This window comes from Diaphorina citri, unplaced genomic scaffold (genome assembly GCF_000475195.1).
Source record: "Diaphorina citri unplaced genomic scaffold, Diaci psyllid genome assembly version 1.1 scaffold1417, whole genome shotgun sequence".
Lineage (NCBI taxonomy): Eukaryota > Metazoa > Arthropoda > Insecta > Hemiptera > Psyllidae > Diaphorina > Diaphorina citri.
This window is the reverse complement of record NW_007378843.1, coordinates 54586-73206: the sequence shown is the minus strand read 5'-3', so window position 1 is coordinate 73206 and position 18621 is coordinate 54586. Positions and strand designations below refer to the sequence as shown.

General features: G+C 35.6%; 1 protein-coding gene across 1 annotated transcript; it reads right to left on the bottom strand.

The window, feature by feature from the left end:
- Positions 1 to 3694: 3694 nt before the first annotated feature.
- On the bottom strand, positions 3695 to 17177 carry LOC103515790 (CDP-diacylglycerol--inositol 3-phosphatidyltransferase-like). The gene is made up of 6 exons (XM_008480734.2): positions 17038 to 17177; positions 14518 to 14524; positions 10467 to 10604; positions 9992 to 10145; positions 4045 to 4160; positions 3695 to 3913 (listed from the first exon to the last, which is right to left on the bottom strand). The coding sequence occupies exons 1-6, from the start codon at positions 17071 to 17073 to the stop codon at positions 3729 to 3731; spliced, it is 636 nt and encodes a 211-aa protein (XP_008478956.1). The 5' UTR covers positions 17074 to 17177; the 3' UTR covers positions 3695 to 3728.
- Between the last annotated feature and the right edge of the window lie 1444 nt (positions 17178 to 18621).

Genomic DNA, 18621 nt, shown 5'->3' with positions numbered 1-18621 from the left:
AAAAACCTTGTCCGAGGGATTTTTTTCCGTGGGAATTTTTTTCCGCTATGAAGGTTTTCGTCTGTGAGTTTTTCTTCTACGAATACACATCGAATCTATTCATCCCCCTACTGTTGTCATGGGATTTTTCTCGAAAAATCTCGTCCTCAACACGCTCCCCTGTGCTAGATCCTCTCCCTCCCCTACCTTCCTACTATACCTGATAGTACCTCCCCTCCCGTGGTTACCTGAGAATAGTTTTGAGATCACCACAATGCTTGTGCTTTTTTTTTTTACTTTCTATAATTTTTACTACGGCCTTACTTTACAATGAAATTGGGGACTTTTCTAACGAAATTCCCATGTGCGTATTCCAGTAAGTAGGACTGTTTCGCACCCTAAGAGCCAATGTTATACATACACTTAAAACATCGTTCTAAATATCGAACGGTTATTCCGAATTTGATAGGATTGGCAAAATTTTACTGTTCAACAAACAAAAAGGAGTTTGGGACTTTAGCAGATCCTTTAGTTCACTACACTAAAAACATTTGACCTAACATTTAAACCTAAACAGTGGTATTTACCTAATCATTTGTAGAAAACGCGTTATTTTCTATAATTTTTAAACACATCGATTATATTGGATAGGTGTATTATTAAAATAGGAATTAATAATATCAATCTAGTACGTATATACAGGGTGACCCAGAGTTACCTGACGGTTTTGATTTGCCCATAACTTTCTTATAACTTATCGTAGCTTGTTGAAATGAACATCACTGAGTTCAGAACAAAATAAGGTTTTGTTACAATGTAGTCGTGGACCCCGCAACTTCGAGCTTTCACTGTGGATGCATTTTTTAAAAGTACCTAGTGAATTTGTGATTAATGCTCAGATGAAGTTTCGCACCCATTTTGATTTTCCACCCTCCTCATTCGATCTTAGCTCGTGCAACTTTTTTTATGGAAACATGTTAAAAACAAGGTGTATATTTATTAGACAAGGACTCTGGATGAGTTAACTGGTGCTTTTTATCGAGAAATTCGTGCTATAGCCCAAAAAATGCTAGAGACAGTATATCGAATTTTGAACCAGATTGAGTGTTTTCAAAATTAGGGCGATTTTTCGGCTAGCGTTGTCTTCCACACCTGATCACCATCATAAACAAAATGTCCAAAAAAGTAAACCTTATTTTGTCTTTCGTTTAGAATAAATATCACTCTTTTATCTTGAAAATTGAACGTGTAGCATCATTTTAAAAACCGTCAGGTAACTCTGGGTCACCCTGTATATATCTAAAGGCTTAAAAGTTTTAAAAACAGGGTACAGTACAAGGTACCTACAGAGATCACAAATCCACAAATAAAATTACATTACCTTTTTTTCTTATAGAGGACTATGAAGTCCTCTACCAGCCTCTTTAAGAATACCTTCAGTATTTAGGCCTTCCAGCTAAACGTAATACTTATTCATAGGATTTCAGCAGAGAAAATTTAGAACCTTTGAGAAATAAAGTGATCAAAGTACATATATGAATTCTTAATTCTCATAGTTATTCATAAAGCGTGCCGGGAGGCGGGCGAACATCAAGAGTTCGAAGCGCCGCCAGGCCTATATTAACACGAAACAGAATTTCGAGGTTTTTGGCATTTTCAACTCAACTTTTCTCCCACTTCCCGTCAACTTTAAGCAAATTTTATTTCATAGAATTGAACTATGAAGAATTTCACTCAAGTATTTGAGATAGAACACCTGCTGCATTAACAAACCCATTTTGTGAACACAACTTTCCTTGTGGATAGCTTTGTAAACATAAAATTAAAAATAAATAAAAAAATACAACATCTATGGATTAAATATTTTTGGTATTGTGTAAACTAAATAAAATAAATAGACAACAGACATTTTTTGACCTAGGTTTTGCCAACCGTTCTTAACTATTCTTAAACATAAAAAACAAAAAAAAAGTAGAATTCAAACATTGACTAGTCACATTAGGTTACTCCCTAAATGGAGTTTATAATTAAATGAATAATACGTCTTACTACTAGGTAGGATTAGGATACCTACAATTTCTACCTACTAAGGGCTAAGATTAACCCTTTTTACCGTCTAAACCTTTGCCAACCGTTCTTAACTATTCTTAAACATAAAAAAAAAACATAAAAAAGAGTAGAATTCAAACATTGACTAGTTAACATTAAGTTATAAATGGAGTTTAAAATTAAATGAATAATACGTCTTACTACTAGGTAGGAGACCTACGATTTCTACCTACTAAGAGGTAAGATTAACCCTTTTTACAGTCTAAACCTTATTGTTCTGAAATACTTGGAAATTCCAGTAAAAATACTAAACTGTCCTATATAGCTACCAATTACTTTATTAAATAAATGTGGTTTTTAAATATTCAATGTTTTATGGAAAGACATTGGAATGTGTGAAAAAATCTATTATTCTTCTAAAAAATACTTTGGTTATAGCTAGTGTTCTGAAATACTTGGAAATTCCAGTAAAAATACTAAACTGTCCTATATAGCTACCAATTACTTTATTAAATAAATGTGGTTTTAAATATTCAATGTTTTATGGAAAGACATTGGAATGTGTGAAAAAATCTATTATTCTTCTAAAAAATAATTTAGTTATATAGTAACTTTTCTTAAAATTTAAACCATGGAAGGAATGAAATTTTCGAATTTCGAGACGAAAAACTTTTGTAATAATTAGGTAAAGACGAAAAGACGTACGCAGTATTCCAGAGACGATAACATTAGAAATTTCACGAGAAAACGGGACTGAAGTTTTTTTTACTATTGGGAGAAGGTAATTGATTATAGTCTCAAGGCATTTGATTGGTCAATTTTGACTTGAGACTGATCTAAGAACGATCATTCTTGTTCATAAATACGAGTGTTAGTGTTCTGAAATACTTGGAAATTCCAGTAAAAATACTAAACTGTCCTATAGCTACCAATTACTTTATTAAATAAATGTGGTTTTAAATATTCAATGTTTCATGGAAAGACATTGGAATGTGTGAAAAAATCCATTATTCTTCTAAAAAATACTTTAGTTATAGTAACTTTTCTTAAAATTTAAACCATGGAAGGAATGAAATTTTCGAATTTCGAGACGAAAAACTTTTGTAATAATTTGGTAAAGACGAAAAGACGTATGCAGAGACGATAACATTAGAAATTTCGCGAGAAAACGGGATTGAAGTTTTTTTTTACTATTGGGAGAAGGTAATTGATTCGAATATTTGGTGTTCAAACTTGGAATTTATAATCGAAAAAAAAAACAGAGATTAAAATTTCAAGAGATTTCTTGATGAGGAACGAGGATCAGCTTTACTCCGTCAATTAAGACTAATGAAACCGAAAAATCTTTAATCAAATTGATGGAATTAAAAGGAAAGAAAAGGAAAAAAAAAGAAGAAAAGAAATTTTCAAGAGATTTTTTGAAGAACGAGGATCAGCTCTACTCCGTCAATTAAGACTAAAGAAACCGAAAAATCTTTGATCAAATTGATGGAATTTAAACGAAGAAAAAGGGGGGGGAAAGAAGAAATGAAATTTTCAAGAGATTTTTTTGATGAGGAACGAGGATCAGCTCTACTCCGTCAATTAAGACTAAAGAAACCGAAAAATCTTTGATCAAATTGATGGAATTTAAACGAAGAAAAAGGAAAAAAAAGAAGAAATGAAATTTTCAAGAGATTTTTTGAAGGGGAGGCTCAGGTTTACTCGGCTTTCACTTCAGATTTTTCCGCGGGGGCGGCTGGAGTGAGGTGTTTTCGTTCCTGGACGTCAATAATGGCCAGGTTCTGGCACGCCACATAGCCATGAATGAGGGAGATGGCTGACTTGACCAGAGCCACCGGGGCGGACACGTAACACACGAGCCGAAATAGACTGAACCCGGCGACTGTAATGAGAGAAGATGGATTAGAATTAGAATATACCCTGCTTATACTGCCAGAATAAGACTGAAAAGTTCCTTTACTCCCGCAGTCTAAACAAGGTCTTATGTATTTGGTACATTAATTTTAACTAGACTCTGTAGTTCGGGCTCGCTCGGGTGAGCTCGGTAGCGACATCGGACGTGGAATCCTTGGCCCTGATTGGTCACCAGTTTGCGATGAGGCTGGACCACGATCGTGTTAAATTGGGGACTTTTCTAACGAAATTCCCATGTGCGTATTCCAGTAAGTAGGACTGTTTCGCACCCTAAGAGCCAATGTTATACATACATACGCACCCTAAGAGCCAAATTGTGAAAACTCCTTCTTGCGTTTAACCTAACCCTATAATAACACTGGTCACTGCTCGTTTGTGCCAGTTCCTTTGGTAGCAATATTTCATGGACGTGACTTCTGCACAAGTACCCAATTTGGTTTATGATGAGAAGCACACAATTTTCTGGTATTCTGTGGTTACAAAAGTTTGTCAAACTGAAGATATACCTACAACAGAAATGATCCTGTGAAGTATGATCCTTATCCCTTTTTCAATCCAGGCCAAAACTTTGATATATAATATTCGTTGTCCTCTTGACAGCCTGTTGGTGAGCAGGAAAGTACCTAGCTTTTTTGGCTTTTCTCTAGAATTGGAATATGGTAGAAGACAGCAGATACCCCCTTTCAAACACTACTTGTTCAGGATGGATGGATGGAGGGACTACTTACTAGTAGAGAAAGAACTTTATTCTGTACTTCAATAAACCTGGGTTATCCTGCTGGGACAGTTTTGAAAATTCCCTTTATCATATACAGGCCTGAATGTCTGAAATTAGTCAGCGTAGTTTCTTACCTATTAGGTTTGGTACAAACAAAAACACGTTCTCTTCTTCACTCATATTGAAAAATTAACTGAAAACTGTTTCAGAGATAAGGATTAGGCTTTTTAAATTAATAAAACACTATCCTATTACCTAATTTGATTAATTTTGTGCTTTCCACAACTTGAAAATCAATAGAGTTTACATTTTTGAAAAATCGCGCCACAAAATTGAGATAATAAAGGACGCACGTGATTGGTGGATATCAGTCACGTGAATTTTTTCCATGACAACAAATCGAACCCGCGAAATTTTAAAATTATCAATTTCCAAGGAAAAAAAATCAAAGGGTAGGAAACAGGAAGAGGAAGTTTTCTTTTGGTGTTTTTAATTAATCAATAGAGTTTACATTTTTGAAAAATCGCGCCACAAAATTGAGATAATAAAGGACGCACGTGATTGGTGGATATCAGTCACGTGATTTTCTTCCATGACAACAAATCGAACCCGCGAAATTTTAAAATTATCATTTTCCAAGGAAAAAAAATCAAAGGGTAGGAAACAGGAAGAGGAAGTTTTCTTTTGGTGTTTTTAATCAATTTTGGTAAGTTTAATTGTAAGTTAATTGAATATTAAAAGAATACATTGTTCACATTCAAGTCTCAACCACCTACTTGTGGACTTTCCATTTTCTTTCTGCAAAGAATACTTTGTTATCAGAAGGATGGTTTGTGAAGTAACTAATCTATTTAATCAATTCAAGGCTATTGGTGTTTCTATCTATCAATACCCAGAATAAAATAATTAGATAATGGTAAATAAATAGGTGAGTAATATTTAGTGAGAACATTTGCCGAATAAATTGTTCATGTAATTGAGAAGTTCAATAAACTCGAGTAATGTCACAGAAATGTCATATTGAAACAACATAACACAATAGAGTAGGTGTGTATAGGTGTTAAGTACATATTGAATGACAGAACTGACCCTGTACCTACTCATGTTATAGCTGTCTACCTAACTTTCTTTTTACAAAGAAGACCTGTGTTTTTTGACATTGCTGCAGTTTTGGCTGATTTAATTCATTTTATGTAATGTAATGTAAATGCAGTTTCTAGTTGCTCACTGCAGCATTGTAGGATTTTCCCAATATGTCAATTATCCTAAAATCCAATGTTTACCTACCATGCTGGCACCGTCGCTATGTGCATTTATATGTCATGGCTACTCATTTCCCTCACGAGGCTGAGTGGGCCCCGCAATAGCCAGTCACGGAATCAATTCTTTGCAGATACAAATTTCTTGACCCCGCCGGGAATCGAACCCGGGTCTCCCGCGTGCAAGGCGAGTGCAGTGACCACTACGCCAACTTGACCCCGCCGGGAATCGAACCCGGGTCTCCCGCGTGCAAGGCAAGCGCAGTGACCACTACGCCATGGGAGCTGACTCTACACCATGGGAGCTATTTTAATTCATTTTATGGTAGGTATCAACACTCAGCCAGTCTCAGGTAGGATAGATATTTGGTCCATTCTTGAAAATATTCTTTTGGTTTTTTGTTGGGTCACTGCCATCTTAGGTAGTTAGTCTAGTACAAATTACCAAGCCTCTATGGCTTATTTTTATTTCATTTTCTCTTAATGTGTATGAACATAAAAATAATAATAATAATTTAAACATTTTTGTTTATTATTTCAAAAGGTTGTTCCCAATGTCCTTGTGGTGTCAACATTTGTTGAAAAACCCCGCCAAAGCCAAAAACCATGTGTGGAGCCTTGTCCAATTCAAAGATGTTGTACGTTTGCTTTGTTGCCAACTTTGTAGTCAACCAGATGGGAATGTAAGACACTCAAATCATTGCTATTTTACGATAGGACAAGTAGGTATCAATGGTGAAAATTTTGCAAGAATCTGTGCTGTTGTTTTGGACTTGGATTCAGCTTGTGTTTGATTCTTGTTTTGATCTTGCACCTATCTAGCATGTAGATGAAGAAAAAGTATCAATGGTGAAAATTTTGCAAGAATCTGTGCTGTTGTTTTGGACTTGGATTCAGCTTGCGTTTGATTCTTGTTTTGATCTTGCACCTATCTAGCATGTAGATGAAGAAAAAACACAATGGACTGTGCTTGATTTGTTGCAATTTTTATTTTGTAGCCATAATACTGATTAGACTCAGGGTCTGTATCATAGCATGCCCATTCCATAGTATGTCCCTCATAAGATGGGTGATGAGCTGATGAGAGAGACAATTCTTCCCAAGCTGGGTCAACACAAAGATAACCCATAAAAAAACAAGTGTGATATTTTGTAGCCATAATACTGATTAGACTCAGGGTCTGTATCATAGCATGCCCATTCCATAGTATGTCCCTCATAAGATGGGTGATGAGGGAGATGATTCTTCCCAAGCTGGGTCAACACAAAGATAACCCATTAAAATACAAGTGTGATTTTTTTTCTTTGGGGGAATGGAACTTGAGACCTTCTGCATGATGGGTGATGAGCTGATGAGAGAGACAATTCTTCCCAAGCTGGGTCAACACAAAGATAACCCATAAAAAAACAAGTGTGATTTTTTTTCTTTGGGGGAATGGAACTTGAGACCTTCTGCATGGTAATGAAGTGCAGTGGCAACCTACTTTGACCTGTTGACCATTACATTTGATTTGCATTATTTGCCTTTTTATCTAACATGGATTGTGTGCATTTCATTGAGATCATTCCTCTGTACTTTTATACAAATTTAGCAATTACATAAAAAAAAGGTATCAATGGTGAAAATTTTGCAAGAATCTGTGCTGTTGTTTTGGACTTGGATTCAGCTTGCGTTTGATTCTTGTTTTGATCTTGCACTATCTAGCATGTAAATAAAGAAAAAAACACTATGGACTGTGCTTGATTTGTTGCAATTTTTATTTTGTAGCCATAAAACTGATTAGACTCAGGGTCTGTATCATAGCATGCCCATTCCATAGTATGTCCCTCATAAGATGGGCAATGAGCTGATGAGAGAAACAATTCTTCCCAATCTGGGTCAACACAAAGATAACCCATAAAAAAACGAGTGTGATTTTTTTCTTTGCGGGAATGGAACAGAAGGTCTCAATTCTGCATGGTAATCAAGTGCAGTGGCAACCTACTTTGACCTGTTGACCATTACATTTGATTCGCATTATTTGATATTTGCCTTTTTATCTAACATGGATTGTGTGCATTTCATTGAGATCATTCCTCTGTACTTTTATACAAAATTAGCAATTACATAAAGAAAAGAAAAAAATAATGAAACCTTCAAATGGTGTGTATGTACAGTACCTACAATGTTTTGTATTGCAGGACATGTCCACTTTAAGCAGGTAGACCAATCTTAAAAAATAGGTAGGTAGTTAATTACTAAAAAAAAAAAAAAAATTGCTTTGTGAGTGCAATGTTACAGATAAATCAATTATCTCATCAGTACTTACTGTCTTCTCTTCTGTTAATTTTCAGCACAAATTTGAACTTACCAAGGAGCAAAAATCTCAGCTAGACCGTCTGGTACACCTGCCCATCATTCACACAAACAAATACGAGTGTACTCTTCCACCCAACCATAGGTTCCCGATGAGTAAATTCAGCAAAACATTCAACTATCTGGTCCGAGATAAAGTGATAGACAAATCCAAACAAGTGAGTTATAGTGAAGTTTCAAGTTAATATCAAATTATTATGTAATATTATGCCTGTCAGGATTATTCGGACCTGCAATTAGGATTATTAGCAGTGAAAGCAGATTGTTCCTGATAATCCTGATGGATCACAGATCACTGAAGCTAAGTAACATGGCATGATTTTACTATTGCTATCGGTAACCATGTGGGCAATGTCACGCTGCTGGCTTTTCCCGGCCTCACTCAGGCTAGGTACGGTTAATGTGAGGAGATCGGTAAGTAATATTGCTGAAAGGAGAGTAAAAGTCCATAGGTTCCCGATGAGTAAATTCAGCAAAACATTCAACTATCTGGTCCGAGATAAAGTGATAGACAAATCCAAACAAGTGAGTTATAATAATGAAGTTTCAAGTTAATATCAAATTATTATGTAATAATATGCCTGTTAGGATTATTCGGACCTGCAATTAGGATTATTAGCAATGAAAGCAGATTGTTCCTGATAATCCTGATAGATCACAGATCACTGAAGTTAAGTAACATGGCATAATTTTACTATTGCTATCAGTAACCATGTGGGCAATGTCACACTGCTGGCTTTTCCCGGCCTCACTCAGGCTAGGTAAGGTTAATGTGAGGAGATCGGTAATATTGCTGAATGAAGACTAAAAGTCCTGTCACTAAAGGCCTTGGCAGTTACACAGTGATGTTAAAGCCCCCTAAAAAAACTGCCCATTAAATTTCTGATGTGCTTTCTTTTCTCAGCTCATAGAGCCTCAGCAAATTTCCGAGTCCATAGCTGAGCTGGTTCACACCAAAGAGTATGTGCACAAATTTTTCAATGGCAAAACGACCGAGAAAGAACAGAAGGTAACTGGCTTCGAATGGAGCGCAGGGTTGGCAAGCCGAGTTAGGTATGAGACAGGTGAATTCTCTTTTTGTTTTGTCTTTTTAAAATTGTATTTTGTATTATTTTCAATTTTACTTTGTCTTTTTAGAACTTCATTTTGGCTTTTTTTTAGTTGTAGGAGATCCAGGTCCGATTCCTGGGAAGTTCGCTAGAAATTTAATCATACGCTTATACCTCCCTCGGTAACATAGTAGTCAAGGATCTCCCTCCCCTACCTTCCTACTATACCTGATAGTACCTCCCCTCCCGTGGTTACCTGAGAATAGTTTTGAGATCACCACAATGCTTGCGCTTTTTTTTTACTTTCTATAATTTTTACTACGGCCTTACTTTACATTGAAAAATTGGGGACTTTTCTAACGAAATTCCCATGTGCGGATTCCAGTAAGTAGGACTGTTTCGCACCCTAAGTGCCAATGTTATACATACACTTAAAAAAGAAGAATAAATAGGACAGACTGAGTTCTGATACCTATTTACTTCGACAATTTTGCATTATAATTATGTCTTTGTTCCACGGATCGTTCTAAATATCGAACGGTTATTCCGAATTTGATAGGATTGGCAAAATTTTATTATTCAACACACAAAAAGGAGTTTGGGACTTTAGCAGATCCTTCAGTTCACTGCACTAAAAACGTTTGTTTTTTTCCATATAAACTTACGAGTGAAGGTAGATCCAGTGACAAGCAATATCAATAGCCATGCTTAGTTGAAACAGAAACTGATACTTGGGGTAGAATGTGGACAGTGTAACACAGAGACACATTGTACCCACTCGGTCTGTCAGCTGATCTAGCATGGCTCCAAACTTTGTACCTGGGGGGGGAGAAGAAGACATTGTTAATAAGATAATAGCTCAATTTTTATCAAAGTTATCAAGTTTTTTTTTTAGGGTCTAATTTAAATACCTACATTCAAGACAAATTTGTACTAATTTTTGATGTTTGAATTTTGTCTGTTTATTCCAACTCTTGAGATGTACCTAAAGAATATTTTCTCATTTCATTTTTGGCCTAATTGGGCCTTTGTGGGCTTCATAGCCTGTAGCTAGGAGTCCTCCTGAGAGGGTTTTTCAGTTCACTGAACCAATTGTTACCTACAATCCCCACAAAAGGAGCTCAACAAACAAATCCTTACTTTGATTAAAGTACCGAGCAGCATGACCGTCAATAGCATCGAGTAGTCCACTGATCACATAACACCAGCATGCTATAGCATAGTGAGTCGGCATAAAGTAGAATGAGATGAGTGCGAGAACAATCCTACCATAACCTGAAATTGAGAAGTAAAACAATTTGGGGTAATTATGCAGAAGTCACATCCATGGAAAAGAAAAGCTACTTTTGTATTTTACGTAACCCTATAATAACACCAATCACTGCTCCAATTGTGGAAACTCCTTCTTGCATTTAACCTAACCCTATAATAACACTGGTCACTGCTTGTTTGTGCCAGTTCCTTTGGTAGCAATATTCCACGCATAATTTTACTATTGCTATCAGTAACCATGTGGGCAATGTCACACTGCTGGCTTTTCCCGGCCTCACTCAGGCTAGGTAAGGTTAACACGTTCAGCGCCGTAATCCCATATGGGGGGCTTTTTTTAGATTTAGAGCTGGTACTGAAAACCCACATGGGGGCTTTATTGATATTATTGACTGGTACCGAAAGCCCCCCATGGGGGTTTTGAGAGATGTGATGAGTTTCTGTACACTGAACCCCTATATAGGGCTTTTATTTCAATGTATTTCTTACGGGAATCTGATTGTCCTGGAACAGAGCTATAATGTGACACACTTGGCACGAGCACAACATGCCAATTTTGGCTGAACAAGGTTGGCAGAGTACAACATGTCATATAAAATATTGCGGCGATGAACGTGTTTGTGAGGAGATCGGTAATATTGCTGAATGAAGAGTAAAAGTCCTGTCACTAAAAGCCTTGGCAGTTATACAGTGATGTTCAAGCCCCCTAAAAAAAAACTGCCCATTAAATTTCCGATTAAAAGCTACTTTTTGTATTTAACCTAACCCTATAATAACACTGGTCACTGCTTGTTTGTGCCAGTTCCTTTGGTAGCAATATTCCACGAACGTGACTTCTGCACAAGTACCCAATTTGGTTTATGATGAGAAGCACTAAATTTTCTGGTATTCTGTGGTTATAAAAGTTTGTCAAACTGAAGATATACCTACCTACTACAGAAATGATTCTGTGAAGTATGATCCTTATCCCTTTTTCCATCCGGGCCAAAACCTTGATATATAATATTCATTGTCCTCTTGACAGCCTGCTGGTGAGCAGGAAAGCAGCTTTTTCAGCATTTCTCTAGAATTGGAATATGGTAGAAGACAGCAGATACCCCCTTTCAAACACTACTCGGTCAGGATGGATGGAGGGACTACTTACTAGTAGAGAAAAAACTTTATTCTGTAGGTACTTCAATAAACCTGGGTTATCCTGCTGGGACAGTTTTGAAAATTCCCTTTATCTGAGGCCTTTTTAAACTGTTGGCATAATGGGACTTTTTAGTCTTAGCCGACAGTATAAATAAGGTATATTAAATAAATAAAATAAAAAATATCTACACTTAAAAAATCGTTCTAAATATCGAACGGTTATTCCGAATTTGATAGAATTGGATACATTTTATCGTTCAACAAACAAAAAGGAATTTGGGACTTTAGCAGATCCTTTAGTTTACTGCACTAAAAACATTTGACCTAACATTTAAACCTAAACAGTGGTACTTACCTAATCATTTGTAGAAAACGCGTTATTTTCTATAATTTTTAAACACATCGATTATATTGGATAGGTGTATTATTAAAGTAGGTAAGTATGTATTAATAATATTAATCTAGTACGTATATACAGGGTGACCCAGAGTTACCTGACGGTTTTGATTTGCCCATAACTTTCTTATAACTTATCGTAGCTTGTTGAAATGAACATCACTCAGTTCAGAACAAAATAAGGTTTTGTTACAATGTAGCCGTGGACCCCGCAACTTCGAGCTTTCACTGTGGATGCATTTCTTAAAAGTAGTGAATTTGTGATTAATGCTCACAGATGAAGTTTCGCACCCATTTTGATTTTCCATCCTCCTCATCCGATCTTAGCTCGTGCGACTTTTTCCTTTCACTGTGGATGCATTTCTTAAAAGTAGTGAATTTGTGATTAATGCTCAGATGAAGTTTCGCATCCATTTTGATTTTCCACCCTCTTCATCCGATCTTAGCTCGTGCGACTTTTTTTTTATGGAAACATGTTAAAAACAAGGTGTATATTTATTAGACAAGGACTCTGGATGAGTTAACGGGTGCTTTTTATCGAGAAATTCGTGCTATAACCCAAAAAATGCTAGAGACAGTATATATCGAAATTTGAGCCAAATTGAGTGTTTTCAAAATTAGGGCGATTTTTCGGTTATTAGACAAGGACTCTGGATGAGTTAACGGGTGCTTTTTATCGAGAAATTCGTGCTATAACCCAAAAAATGCTAGAGACAGTATATCGAATTTTGAACCAGATTGAGTGTTTTTAATTAGGGCGATTTTTCGGCTAGCGTTGTCTTCCACACCTGATCACCTTCATAAACAAAATGCCCAAAAAAGTAAACCTTATTTTGTTGTCTTTCGTTTAGAATAAATATCACTCTTTTATCTTGAAAATTGAACGTGTAGCATCATTTTAAAAACCGTCAGGTAACTCTGAATCACCCTGTATATCTAAAGGCTTAAAAGTTTTAAAAACAGGGTACAGTACAAGGTACCTACAGAGATCACAAATCCAGAAATAAAATTACATTACCTTTTTTACTTTCTATTTCTTATAGATATAGAGGACTGTGAAGTCCTCTACCAGCCTCTTTAAGAATACCTTCAGTATTTAGGCCTTCCAGCTAAACGTAATACTTCTTATTCATAGGATTTTCAGCAGAGAAAATTAAGAACCTTTGAGAAATAAAGTGATCAAAGTACATACCTATATGAATTCTTAATTCTCATGGTTAAAATTAACTGAAAACTGTTTCAGAGATAAGGATTAGGCTTTTTAAATTAATAAAACACTATCCTATTACCTAATTTGATTAATTTTGCGCTTTCCACTAGTTAAAAATCAATAGAGTTTACATTTTTGAAAAATCGCGCCACAAAATTGAGATAATAAAGGACGCACGTGATTGGTGGATATCAATTTTTTTTCATGACAACAAATCGAACCCGCGAAATTTTAAAATTATCAATTTCCAAGGAAAAAAAATCAAAGGGTAGGAAACAGGAAGAGGAAGTTAAGAAGTTTTCTTTTGGTGTTTTTAATTAATTTTGGTAAGTTTAATTGTAAGTTAATTGAATAAGTATTAAAATAATACATTGTTCACATTCAAGTCTCAACCACCTACTTGTGGACTTTCCATTTTCTTTCTGCAAAGAATACAAGTGCTTTGTTATCAGAAGGATGGTTTGTGAAGTAACAAATCTACCTAATTAATTCAAGGCTATTGGTGTTTCTATCTATCAATACCCAGAATAAAATAATTAGATAATGGTAAATAAATAGGTGAGTAATATTTAGTGAGAACATTTGCCGAATAAATTGTTCATGTAGGTAATTGAGAAGTTCAATAAACTCGAGTAATGTCACAGAAATGTCATATTGAAACATAACACAATAGAGTAGGTGTGTATAGGTGTTAAGTACATATTGATACCCAGAATAAAATAATTAGATAATGGTAAATAAATAGGTGAGTAATATTTAGTGAGAACATTTGCCGAATAAATTGTTCATGTAATCGAGAAGTTCAATAAACTCAAGTAATGTCACAGAAATGTCATATTGAAACATAACACAATAGAGTAGGTGTGTATAGGTGTTAAGTACATATTGAATGACAGAACTGACCCTGTACCTACTCATGTTATAGCTGTCTACCTACCTTTCTTTTTACAAAGAAGACCTGTGTTTTTTGACATTGCTGCAGTTTTGGCTGATTTAATTTGTATAGCTGTCTACCTAACTTTCTTTTTACAAAGAAGACCTGTGTTTTTTGACATTGCTGCAGTTTTGGCTGATTTAATTCATTTTATGGTAGGTATCAACACTCAGCCAGTCTCAGGTAGGATAGATATTTGGCCCATTCTTGAAAATATTCTTTTGGTTTTTTGTTGGGTCAGTGCCATCTTAGGTTGTTAGTCTAGTACAAATTACCAAGCCTCTAGGGCTTATTTTTATTTTATTTTCTCTTAATGTGTATGAACACAAAAATAATAATAATAATTTAAACATTTTTGTTTATTATTTCAACAGGTTGTTCCGATAAATCGATTTAAAAAATACCGGTAAATCTTGAACTTTGACGTCACGGCATACGCTCCCGTACGTGATGACGTCATGGTACATGACTCCTCCCGCTTAGTTTGTTTAAAACCTTGGATTAATGATAAAGTTAAAGAAAAAATAAAAGAAAAAGAATCTCTGTTTAATCTGTGGAAATCTAACAAGAGCAATGATGAGGTGAAAAAAGCTTACCATAGATGTCGAAACAAGTTAACATCACTTGTCAGGAAACAGTAAAACCTTGGATTAATGATAAAGTTAAAGAAAAAATAAAAGAAAAAGAATCTCTGTTTAATCTGTGGAAATCTAACAAGAGCAATGAGGAGGTGAAAAAAGCTTACCATAGATGTCGAAACAAGTTAACATCACTTGTCAGGAAACAACTGATCCGGAGATAAATCGATTTAAAAAATACCGGTAAATCTTGAACTTTGACGTCACGGCATACGCTCCCGTACGTGATGACGTCATAGTACATGATTCCTCCCGCTTATGTGCGCATGCATTTCTGCGCATTTCATGAACTTTGACGTCACGACTCTTTGAACTTTTTCATTTGAACGGCAATTAAAAATTGAATTTTCGACCTCAGATTTGGATTTTTCACAACTTTTTACATAGGAATCGACCTTAATTTTTACATAGGATTAATAATTTTGCATAGGGTATTAATATAACACAGGGTATTGATATGACAATGATTTTTTTTTTTCTATTTGGATGGGTATGCCCATGTGTTCTGATATTGTAATAGTAACCTAGATTAATCTACCTTATACCTTACTACCTATATCCTATACCAACTAATATCCATGTTTGTCAATTTTTCAACACTTTCAATCTCATTTTAATTTAACAATTCTGTTTGGGTAGTATGCTGTGTCATCTGGCAACCCAAACTTTGGGCAGCTCATCTATAAATTGTTATTGCAGGGTTTATACGCTGTTCCCAGAATGAAATTCCATGACTTTTCCAGAAAATTTCCATGACTTTTATTTAACAATTCTGTTTGGGTAGTATGCTGTGTCATCTGGCAACCCAAACTTTGGGCAGCTCATCTATAAATTGTTATTGCAGGGTTTAGATATATGTACGCTGTTCCCAGAATGAAATTCCATGACTTTTCCAGAAAATTTCCATGAGTTTTCCAGAAGATTAGAGGGCGGAGGTACTTGAAAATCAGTAAGATTACCCCTTCATTTAAATAAAATGCGCAATATGCAGAACATAAAGGAATATGAAGGGGAATGCGCCGCAGGCCATTTTTCGGAAAAAATTTTATTGATATTTCATTTGAACATTTTTAATTTTTGATCGGGTGGCAAATTCCATGACTTTTCCAGGTTTTCTTCAATTTTTCACGACTTTCCATGACTTTTTGTCCGATTTTCAGATTCCAGGTTTACCAGTTTTTCCAGAACCCGTATAATAAACCCAAATCGATTTAAAAAATACCGCTAAATCTTGAACTTTGACGTCACAGTACATGACTCCTCCCGCTTAGTTTGTTTGTGCGCATGCATTTCTGCGCATTTCATGAACATTGACGTCACGACTCTTTGAACTTTTTCATTTGAACGGCAATTAAAAATTGAATTTTTGACCTCAGATTTAGATTTTTCACAACTTTTTATTGATTGTATCTCTCGTAGGTTATCAGGCGACATTGAAGGAACATCTGCCCGGGATTCTGGCCCAGTTTAAACCGGACCTGGTCATTTATGATGCAGGGGTGGATCCACATCAACACGATGAACTGGGCAAGCTCAACCTCACTGACCATGGTGAGTGTATATCATCCTCTGCACGGATTTCGTCCGAAGTTACCATTTTCTTCGTTGGCAATGCGAATTTTATCCTAAACGGATAATGTTCGTTCTCGGAACGACTGGCTTTCTCCTATCCTGTCTTCCTTCTCTCTTCGATTTTGGGACATGAAACCTTGACATTTACAGGCAGGGGTGGATCCACATCAACACGATGAACTGGGCAAGCTCAACCTCACTGACCATGGTAAGTGTATATCATCCTCTGCACGAATTTTGTCCGAAGTTACCATTTTCTTCGTTGGCAATGCGAATTTTATCCTAAAAGGCCAAGGTTCGTTCTCGGAAGAAAAGACCTTGTAAAAACAGTGATATTAAACCTCTGGGGAAAAAAACGCTGTCCGAAAGCTCGTGGACACTTAGAGCGCCGTACTGACGATCCTCGGGCTTGCAGAGACAGTTTCTCTTGAAACGTAACATCCAGGCGATAACTCTTTTGGCATGGGTAAGGGACGAAAATCGTTCGATGAGGTCTTTTCCGCCTGTGTCAACGGACACGTTCGCGGAAAGGACGGCAGGAGGCTTGAGCTCTGGTATTGGTACAAACAAAAACACGTTCTCTTCTTCACTCATATTGAAAAATTAACTGAAAACTGTTTCAGAGATAAGGATTAGGCTTTTTAAAGTAATAAAACACTATCCTATTACCTAATTTGATTAATTTTGCGCTTTCCACAACTTAAAAATCAATAGAGTTTACATTTTTGAAAAATCGCGCCACAAAATTGAGATAATAAAGGACGCACGTGATTGGTGGATATCAGTCACGTGATTTTCTTCCATGACAACAAATCGAACCCGCGAAATTTTAAAATTATCAATTTCCAAGGAAAAAAAATCAAAGGGTAGGAAACAGGAAGAGGAAGTTTTCTTTTGGTGTTTTTAATTAATTTTGGTAAGTTTAATTGTAAGTTAATTGAATATTAAAAGAATACATTGTTCACATTCAAGTCTCAACCACCTACTTGTGGACTTTCCATTTTCTTTCTGCAAAGAATACAAGTGCTTTGTTATCAGAAGGATGGTTTGTGAAGTAACAAATCTACCTAATTAATTCAAGGCTATTGGTGTTTCTATCTATCAATACCCAGAATGAAATAATTAGATAATGGTAAATAAATAGGTGAGTAATATTTAGTGAGAACATTTGCCGAATAAATTGTTCATGTAGGTAATTGAGAAGTTCAATAAACTCGAGTAATGTCACAGAAATGTCATATTGAAACATAACACAATAGAGTAGGTGTGTATAGGTGTTAAGTACATATTGAATGACAGAACTGACCCTGTACCTACTCATGTTATAGCTGTCTACCTAACTTTCTTTTTACAAAGAAGACCTGTGTTTTTTGACATTGCTGCAGTTTTGGCTGATTTAATTCATTTTATGGTAGGTATCAACACTCAGCCAGTCTCAGGTAGGATAGATATTTGGCCCATTCTTGAAAATATTCTTTTGGTTTTTTGTTGGGTCAGTGCCATCTTAGGTTGTTAGTCTAGTACAAATTACCAAGCCTCTAGGGCTTATTTTTATTTTATTTTCTCTTAATGTGTATGAACACAAAAATAATAATAATAATTTAAACATTTTTGTTTATTATTTCAACAGGTTGTTCCCAATGTCCTTGTGGTGTCAACATTTGTTGAAAAACCCCGCCAAAGCCAAAAACCATGTGTGGAGCCTTGTCCAATTCAAAGATGTTGTACGTTTGCTTTGTTGCCAACTTTGTAGTCAACCAGATGGGAATGTAAGACACTCAAATCATTGCTATTTTACGATAGGACAAGTAGGTATCAATGGTGAAAATTTTGCAAGAATCTGTGCTGTTGTTTTGGACTTGGATTCAGCTTGTGTTTGATTCTTGTTTTGATCTTGCACCTATCTAGCATGTAGATTCTCGGAACGGCTGGCTTTCTCCTATCCTGTCTTCCTTCTCTCTTCGATTTCGGGACGATAAGATCATAGCAGTTACAGTTCCCTCTGTCAAACTGTTTTTTTTTTTTTTTTTTTTTTTTTTTTTTTTAAAATTTTTAAATTTTTTTTTTTTTTTTTTTTTTTTTTTTTTTCAGGGTCTAATTTAAATACCTACATTCAAGACAAATATGTAGGTACCTACTAAT

Coding starts and splice junctions, on each gene's coding strand:
- LOC103515790 (XM_008480734.2), bottom strand. CDS start 17,073: ATGAGTGAAGAAGAGAACGTGTTTTTGTTTGTACCA. Junction 10,146..10,466: donor TGCTCGGTACTTTAATCAAA/GTAAGGATTTGT, acceptor CTCCCCCCCCAG/GTACAAAGTTTGGAGCCATG. Junction 4,161..9,991: donor CACTGGATCTACCTTCACTC/GTAAGTTTATAT, acceptor TCGTTAGAAAAG/TCCCCAATTTAACACGATCG.